Source organism: Echinops telfairi, unplaced genomic scaffold (assembly GCF_000313985.2).
Source record: "Echinops telfairi isolate 266 unplaced genomic scaffold, ASM31398v2 ScPeMD7_9;HRSCAF=40, whole genome shotgun sequence".
Lineage (NCBI taxonomy): Eukaryota > Metazoa > Chordata > Mammalia > Afrosoricida > Tenrecidae > Echinops > Echinops telfairi.
In genome coordinates this window covers 29,385,292-29,394,815 of record NW_022103906.1, presented here as the reverse complement: position 1 = coordinate 29,394,815, position 9,524 = coordinate 29,385,292, and the positions used below count along the sequence as shown (strand labels likewise).

Genomic DNA, 9,524 nt, shown 5'->3' with positions numbered 1-9,524 from the left:
GTTCTTTAATTCTTCCTCCCCACCATTATCATGATCCCAATTCTACCTTATAAATCTGGCTAGACCAGAGGATGTACACTGGTACAGATAGGAACAGGAAACAGAGAATCCAGGACAGATAAACTCCTTAGGACTAATAATTAGAGTAGCAATACTAGGAGGGTAGGGAGGGAAGGGAAAAATGAGGAGGTGATGATACCAAGGGCTCAAGTAGAAAGAAAATGTTTTGTATACCAGATGCCAGTCCCCTTCTCCCCCCTTAAAACCAACCCACCGCCAACCAGTTGATTCTGTCTCATAGCAACGGTGTAGAACAGACTAGAACCGTATCTTTCTCTAATGGAGAGACTGCGGAGTTTAAATGCTGACCGGACAGTGAACAGCTCAAAGCTTAACCCATTACACCACCGGAGTACGAGACTACCATCTCTCGCTCTGCTCTTGAGTCAATTCTGACTCATAACAACCCTCTAGAATGGAGTAGAACTGCCCTTTGGGTTCCTGAGACTGGACCTCTTTATAAGAGCAGAAAGCCTCCTCATTGAGGAGCTGCTACCAAGGGCTCAAGTAGAAAGAAAATGTTTTGAAAAAGATGATGTCAACATATGTACAGCTGTGTTTGACACAATGGATGGATGTATAGATTGTGATAAGAGCTGTACGAGCCCCCAATAAAATGAAAAATAAAAGTAAAAAAAGAAGAGAAAACCACGTCTTTCCCCAGAGGAGCCACTGGTGGGTTCAAACTGCTGACTGTATGCCCAATGCATAACCACTGCAATAATAATAGCAAAATAGATCTAGCTTCTGGCAACTTGGAGGCAATGTACTTCTCTTTGCAAACGTCCTAGATGGCCAGAATCTGTGAGGGGTAGCCTTAAAGAATGTTGACATTGTGGAAAACAAATTCCATCACAACTGGTTTCTCGTTGAAACCAGCTGACACATACCCCCCGCCCCCCAAAACCCAGAATGTGAGATGGCCCAGGGAGTGGAAGCGGGAGATGCTGCACAGTGGTGGTACTTGCCACTGTCTGTGACGGTCGATACATTTTGACACGGGAGATCAAGAGAATCTTAGAAATAATCTAGAATCATGGTACCCAAATGCTTCTTTTCCCCCCATTCGAAATGTAACACAGAACCCCAATATACCAAAATGGGACTAAAGAGACCTCATTTCAACTACCTTGTGCTCCTTCGCTCCCCTCTTCCCAAGGCTGCCTTGAGCCACATCTCCTGAACTCAGATGTTCTGGTCTAGTGACTGCCAACAGGAGAAAACCATGCTCCCTTTTAAAGAACTGCACTCTCGCATGCCCTACTCTGACTCTGACTACAGTGCTAACTCAAGTCTACACCGACATTATTACAGAGGCACATTTGTTGTGGTCGTAGCTCTTGAGCGATTATATAAATAAAACAAATTCACAAATTCAATACAACCAAGACCACCAAACCAATGAAATTTAGTTGAAAAGCATTCATTTATTAGCCACATGGTGCTGTTTTCCTCAAGCTGCACTGGTATTGGGCACATGGATATGATAATGACTTTCAGGAGGAAGGTTTTTTATTGTTAGACATGAGTCTGTGTGTGTGTGTGTGTGTGTGTGTGTTAAAGAGAAAAAGGAAACTCAGTCTCCCCCCCCCCCTTCCTTTCTGTATTAAAAATACTGGGGCTCCATGACAGCAGGTGCTGTTCACTGCCTGGGAATGTGGTCGAGCTCGCGCCCAGTCTCCCTGGACACCCCATGGAAATGAAGAGTGGCCCGATGCCGCTGAGGCGCTAAGTATGCACAACCCACAGCTCTCGCTTGTGAGAGCCACAGCTGAGGGGTTCAGACAAATGCCTACATGAGTTTCCAACAGCACGGAGACTCCCCCACTACAGAAAAAAGCAAATGTGGCAATAGGTCAGTAATTAATGAGTCCAAATGAAGCATACATGGATGCTCTTTTCAGATTCTTGAACTTTTCTGTGAGTTTAACTTTTTTTTTTCAATTCCTGTATATACTCATGTATAAGCTGAGTTTTTCAGATATTTTAAATGCAGTTTTTGTGGTGAAATTAGGTGCCTCGACTGATATTTGGGTCAGCTTATACTTGAGTATATTCGGTAAAAAGGTGAAGGGGGTCAACATAGCTCAGCTTGGCCCTGGCTGCACCTTTCTCTCTGTTCACTGCTCCATGCCGGTATGTTGTCCTCAAGGCTTGGCACAATGGGATGGGATCTGGTCCCTCTCTCCCTTGCCTGTGGAGACATAAACAATACTCTCCCCGCCCTAGAAGAAGACAATACAGAAGACAGCGCTGAAGATATAGCCCGGGTAGAGTGGCAAGCCCCAGGGGATGACATCCCTGCTCAGAGCAGCCAATGAACAGAGGGGACAATAGGGTCTACCTCACACCAAGACATGAAGGTTCCTCATTGACCCGTAGTGCTGCAGGGGCAGCACTGGAGACACTGTGCAGAAAGTGTGCCCAGTCTGCCCCATGCACAGTGGGGTGAACCGCGAAGGGAGTGCAAGAGGGCAGCAAGGGGAGCAAAGTAACCAAGTCCCCAGGGAATCTTGAAAATCGACTTCTGACTCAGGGGACAGGACTTGGCACCTCATCAGATCTGACTGGAAACCGCTCATAAGCATCAGCAGACAGACTTGGAACTATCTATCAGGTTTTTCTTTTTCTGTTTTACTTTCGCCTTTTGTCTATCTATATAAGATAGGCAGAACAAACAATTCCAAGGAGAAAACAAAGGGACCGGCAGTCCTGGGGAGACATGGGAGAGGAGAGGGTGGGGAGGGGGAGTGGGGAGCCAACAAACTCAGGGATAAGGGAACAATAAGAGGTTTAAAGTTGATGGTGAGCAGGGAATATAATACCTGATGGGGTTTGATCAAGTGCAGTGTATCCAAGAGGAATTACTGAGAGTCGAATGGAGGATGAGCATGATAATGGGGCAGGAGGAAGGGGAAAGGAAATAGAGGAAAGAAGTTGGAGACAAAAGCTATTTATAGAGGTATAGCTACAGGCATGTATATATGTAAATATATTAATTTATAATGAAAGGGATAGTGGTCAATGTACATATACTTAATGTTAAGTATTAAGATAGCAAATGGACTTTGGGCCTCTACTCAAGGCCTCCCTAAACACAAGAACACTTTGTTCTAATCACCTGGCATTCACTTTCCCGCCACAATCGCTGAAGACAAAATGGGTGCATAAGCAAATGTGGTGAAGAAAGTAGATGGTGCCCAGCTATCAAAAGATATAGCATTTTGGGTCTTAAAGGCTTGAAGTTAAACAAGCAGCCATCTAGCAGGGAAGCAACAAAGCCCACATGGAAGAAGCACACCAGCCTGTGTTGATCATGAGGTGTTGATGGGAGCAGGTACCAGGTATCAAAAGATCCAAAATAAGCAATTATGGCAACATGAAAGAGGGGGTTGGAGTGAAGACCCAAAGCCCATCTGTAGACAATTGGACATCCTCCTACAGAAGTGTTACAAGGAAGGGAAGATTCAATCAGGGTGCAGTATAGCACCGATGAAACACACATCATTCCTCTAGTTCCTGAGGATGCCTCCTCCCCCCACTACCATGACCCAGTTCTGCCTTACGAATCCGGCTAGACTGGAGTACATACATTGGTACAGATAAGAGCTCTCAACACATAGAATCCAGGACAGATAAAACCCTCAGGAACAGTAGTGGGAGTAGCGATATAATGGAGGTAGGGGGATGGTGGGGATGGCGTGGGGGTGAGGGGGAGAACGTGGGAACCCATTACAAGGTTGGATATATAGCCCACTCCCCAGGGGGACAAATAACCAAAATGTGGGTGAAGGGAGACAGCGGACGGTGTAAGACACAAAATAACAACAATAATATATAATTGATTAAGGATTCACGAGGATGGGAGGGGAGGGAGGGGTAAAAAGAGAAGCTGATACCAAGCGCTCAAGTAGAAAGACAATGTTTTGTAAATGTCGATAGCAACATAAGTACAAGTGTGCTTAATATCATTGAATGATGGATTGTTATAAGATTTGTAAGAGCCCCCTCCAATAAAATGATTAATAATAGTAGTAATAAAAGGTAAAGGGGGAAGCAAAAAGCAAGAAATTATTCTAGAGAACCCGCAGCTCCCAATTTGAGGAACTCCAGATCTGAGAAACATTGAGCAACTCCAACCCTTCATTTTATAGATTAGAAAAGTGTAGTCCGGAGAAATGCGAGGACTTCTGGGTATTACAGTGCTAATCAGCAGACTCCAGAAGACTCCAGTCTCCTTGTCCAGGCTGTTCCTTACTGGGTTCTGCCCTATTCTGAGGAATTTCCTGGGATGTTACAATGTTCCCAGAGCATGAGTCAGCTGACATTTAGAAGATACCAGCTTGTACTCCCCAACACATCACAGTCCTATCAAAGGGTCTGCGTGGATGGAGAAGGGGCCAAGACGTCACTTTGCTATGAAGCATTTCATTCTGAGACGGAAGCACAAAACAAAAACCTCTTTGTTCTTTTACTTCGGCTCTCACTAAATCTTCCTTTAAGCTAGTATTAGTGGCTGCACTGACTGGGGGCAGAGCAGCCAGGGCGGTGGCAGGGGGGGGTGGCCGCTGGAGCATTACTTAGACCCTAGCTCTTGTCTACACCCTTCTGAAGGAGCCTTTCAGACTCTAAACTCTGCTTCTAGCCCTGTGCCCAAGCAGAGGGAGGGAAGCACCGTTCTTTTTTCTGTATTGTAATTTCCGTTCAGAAAAAGGGAGAGAATATAAAAGTTAGGGAAGGAAGGAAGAAGTATTTTAAAAGGATTGCAAATAAAGGACTTTCAAAATGAGAGTGTGAAATAAAGCGCACGGTATTTTTAAGAAATGCACATCATTTAAGTTATCTATTTCCAAAAGTGACAGAAATTGGGTTTCAGAGATAAATAACCGAATGACCAAAGCTGTGATTTGAGAAGAATTTGTGGAGCAGCTGAGCAAGTGCTGTCGTCTCCAGCCTCCTGAGAGGGTCAAATTCACAAGAAAAAGCCGGGTGGGAAAGCCAGTCCCATTTAATGTGAATCCACAGACACTGAGAAAATTAAATGCAAAGAGGGCTAGAGGGTTATTCAAAGAACACACCCCCATTACAGCAACGATACAGAACTGCAAATATATGGCAAATACACACTGCCCTTTGGTTTTCTATAAACAGTGAATGACTTCTGTAAGCTATAATCTAGTTCTTAAGAGTCTGCACTTAACGATGAATTTGTGGATGAACCCATCTGACTACAAACCTTAGAAGTTGCGCAATCTTTTCCACAAATGTTAGGTTCACGGTTCATTAGAAGGATCCTGGGTCCTGGGCCTGCAGCGCCAGCTCGCATCCTGGTGCCTTGGGAGTCTGGTGGTGGGAAACACAAGGCCACTGTCTGGACAATTGGGAAACAGAAGGGTACACTCTGCCTGGGTAATCTCACTCATTGTTTATGCTTCTGCTTCCCCTCCCTCAGGAGCGCAAAGAAAACCAGCATGGACCAGTGCAGCCAGAGGCTGGGAATCTGGAAATAATACCTCACCAGCAGAGCATCTGGATCGAATAGGAGGGTGTTTCTGGTGAGGGGTGACTCGATGCTCCTTGGCCCACGGCATTCATTCCTCATCCTCAATACTCCCTCAGAGGATGCCACTCAATTCACTGTCCATCTGCTGCAACTACATCTTCCCCCAAATCTACATCTCCAGTTAGATCGATCCTATGCACGTGCTTATATTGCATTGTGGGGTCCCAAAGCCAGCTCAGGCTCGACATGTCCCAAACCAAGTTCAAAAACTCCTCCGTTCCACATCCGTTCATCCTCTGTTGGAAGGCACCACTAAGCACATGCGAGTCATTTTGACTTTTCCTAACGCAGATAGGGCTTGACTCTCCCCCTTTCCCTATCTTTACTGCAACTGTTTCATCTACTCCTCTGGACCCCGTTGTATTAGCCTAGCCAGGTGCTCCTGCCTCTAACTTGTTCACCTCAACCCTATCCTTCAGTAGATAACAATGACCCACAGGAAACGAAGTCAATAAAAAGTTCTTCCAGACGGCAGCCAAGGCCTTGCCATCTGTGTTAGTGGATTAGTGTATCTGTGTACATTAGAGAAACAAATCCACAGAAACTCATGGATAAGAGTGAGTTTTATATAAAGTTTAAGTGAGCATCAAGAAAACAAGAAAAAAAATCAAGAAAAACTCCCAACCCAGTGCTGACCAAGCCCACATGTCCAACATTAACCCATATGTCCAACACCAATTCACAAAGTCCTCCTCCATCTCACAAAACACACACTATGATGCCGACTGCAGGAGGAAAGCTGAATCAGTGACCGTGTAAGCATCTCAGCGCTGGCAGGGGTCTCCACATGGGTGCTCCAGCACCCAGGGCTGCATCGGGGTAGGTCCTTGTGGCTTCTCCTCAGGGATGTCTTGCAGGAAGTGAGCCTTGCCAGCTAAAGCAGGGAACTGGCTAAGGCAGCTGCACCCTGGTCCGACCAACAGAAAACAGGAGACCCGAGAACTAAAACGGAGAGGCTCACTGAGCCATTTATCTCTCCATCCTTCAATTAACCCCGCATGTGTTTATCGGCCAGGTTGGCACAATAAACTTTAACTAACTCACCATCTTATTCCTACCTCTCCTTGGCTCAACTCCTAGGAAGCCAAATCCTGTTTCCCACCGACCATCGAGGTTGTTTTCAGGCTACATGTCTTTTTGCATACTTCGCCTTCCACCTGAACCGCCCTTCCTGAGTCCCGCTTGTCTGGTTAACATCCAAGGCCAGCCTGTCAGATGTATTCAAAGGTTTGCTTTTTCTGGAAGTGACTCTTGCTTTTTTGTGTTGGATTAAGTATGGCTCCTTTGTTCCACCTTAGCACCCCTGATTAATCTCTACCAGTCTATACATGTCTGTTTCACAATTATCTCTTTAAGTCTCGTTATACACTCTGCCCTTTAATGAACAGGGACTTTATATCTTTTTTCAATGAAAGCCAATAATGTTGGCTGACTAAATGCATACATGTTCTGGTCCTCAAGGAACTCTTTCCAAAACCAATATCCACAATTTGATCTATCCCTCCACCACATGGGCCCCGTGGATACTCTCTGAGGGGAGGGGAGGTGGCAGCATTACTATTTGCCACTTGGAGTTTACTTTACCGAACACACTAGATGGTTGATATTACAGGCCAAAGATCTGATTGGAAGTCTGGACTCTAGAAGTGGGATGGTCATTGTGGCTAGATGATGCTATGAACTGAATGCCCCTCTGGCTCCCAGTCTCCTCAGATAAACTCTGAATTCCCTCAGAATACAGAAATACCATTTGCTGAAGTAAAGTGCCCTTTCCAGGGATTAAAGAGTTCTGGAAAATAAGAAAAGCCCAGGCATTTGCTGTGGATACCCTCATTGTGATATCCCATTCCCTAGAGCACTGGTTCTCCATTATGGGTAATTTTGCACTCCCAGGGCATTTGGCAAAGCTGGAAACAGTTTGGACTTAATCATGACTAAGGAGGGGGTGGTACCACTGGCATCTAGTGGGTAGGGGTCAAGGGATACTACTAAACAGCTAACAATGCACAGGGCAGTCCCCACAACAAAGAATTACCCAGTCCAAAATGCCCGCACTTCTGAGGTTGAGACCTCGTGCCCTAGAGCCTTCGCCTCCGTCTTTCCCTCCTGGTTTATCAATCGGGCCTGTGACTCAGTGCAGGGCTCCATGTTCAGAACAGAACAGAAAAGCTATGTCTTCTGCAGACATGGGGAAAAGCCACAGACACCGGGCCCCTAGGTGTGTGTGTGTGTGTGTGTGTGTGTGTGTGTGTGTAGCAAAAGGGATTATGGCACTCACTTTTCCAGGTCTTACCCAGGCCTACTCTTGTCTAGACGCTCATATTCCAGTGTCTTCTGTCTTGGAAGAAGTACTAGAATGCTCCTTAGAGGCAAGGGTGGTGAGACTTCGTCTCATGTACTATGAACAGATTGTCAGGAGTGACCAGTCCCTAGAGGAGGACGTCATGCGTGGTAACGCCGTGGAGCGGCAAAGAGGAGATCTGCAATGACATGGAGAGACACCGTGGCTGCAACAACGGGCCAAGCATAAGAACAATTATGAGGATGGCGCAGGGCAGGGCCGTGTTTTGTTTCGGTACATAATTCAGAACCCATTGGACGGCACCTAACAACACATCAACAACTAAACGAGAGGGAGGTAGGCAAAGTTGATTCTTCGCAAAATTGGGAAGAAGTGAACATTACAATAGCCCACCTGCGCTTGCAGGGTCTCTAGTCTAGGGGAGCGGGAGCACGTCCATGGCCGCTTCCCCTCTGTTCACTGGAAATGTTCCCAGGGGACCTGCCAAGGATACTGAGACGTCCTGTTGGATTCCTTCCTTTTTAGTTCCATAGTTCTCGCCATTTGCACTGCACAGTGCTGAGCTATGTGGTGTGATGTTGTGCACGACAGTCCTATTGCTAATAGATTGCAGGCCCTTTGAGGTCCGTGCCTACCACAAACAACACTCACTCTGTTTAACCAAACAGAGATTGGTTAAAAAGGTCTTGGATTAGTTTTTACTTTCCAATGTCCACAGTTTGAAACCACTAGCCAGTCCCTGTGAGAAAGAAGAGGCTTTCTACTCCCGTAAACAATTACCCTCTCAGAGATCCACAAGGGCAGTTCTATCCGGTCCTATAGGGTTGCTAAGAGTCAGCATGGACTCAATGGCACTGAAATTGTTTTTGTTGTTGTTAAGAAGTTAATTAGCTAGTTATAAGAAACCAGCTCCTACTAATAAGTTAAGTCAGAACTATCAAGTTTATGGAATGATTCTTTCTTAGAAGCAATATTCCTCTTTCGATTTCAGCCATACCATATTATAGTACTTCTAACAATAGGAGTTCCAGACCTGCTAGCGGAAGATTGTATTGCAAAGTGGGAAGATGCTATGGGCCACCAAAAGTTGGGGGTCTACTTTCCATTTACCCTTGACTAAGATAAGAACCATGGAGTCTTGGTGGCACAGTGCATACGCATTGGGCTGCTAACCCCAAGATCAGCAGTTTGAAACCACCATCCACTCCACAGGAGAAAGATGAGGATTTGTACTCATAAAGACTTACAGTCTTAGAAACCCAAAGGGGTAGTTCTACCCTATCCTATAGGGTCACTATGAGTCTGAATTGACCAGATGGCTGTGAGAAGATGGGAACCAGATTGAGAAGAGGCGTGAAAAAGGGATGATCATTACGAATGTTAGGTGGAACATAGTTGACAGCAGTGACACACACACACAAACACACACATACACAAACGGGGGTACCCCCTCCCCACACCAGATTTTTATTTCCCAGCACTTTGTATTTAAATTTTTCTTACAAGACAAACTAATCACCTTCAACTTACTCTCCATTACACTTAATACAATTGTCAACTCTGTGATTTCATTCTGGGAAACATTTTTCCAACTCATCT

The 9,524-nt window shown here is 45.5% G+C and overlaps 1 protein-coding gene across 1 annotated transcript in view; it reads left to right on the top strand.

Annotated features, from left to right (window-relative positions):
- The window catches only part of SMIM19 (small integral membrane protein 19), an 83,022-nt gene extending 76,820 nt beyond the window's left edge, over nt 1-6,202 (top strand). Inside the window, exon 5 of the mRNA XM_045286709.1 lies at nt 5,513-6,202. Coding sequence (XP_045142644.1) covers nt 5,513-5,619 — 107 coding nt within the window. The 3' untranslated portion in view covers nt 5,620-6,202. The remainder of the gene's footprint in view (nt 1-5,512) is intronic.
- The last annotated feature ends 3,322 nt before the right edge of the window (nt 6,203-9,524 follow it).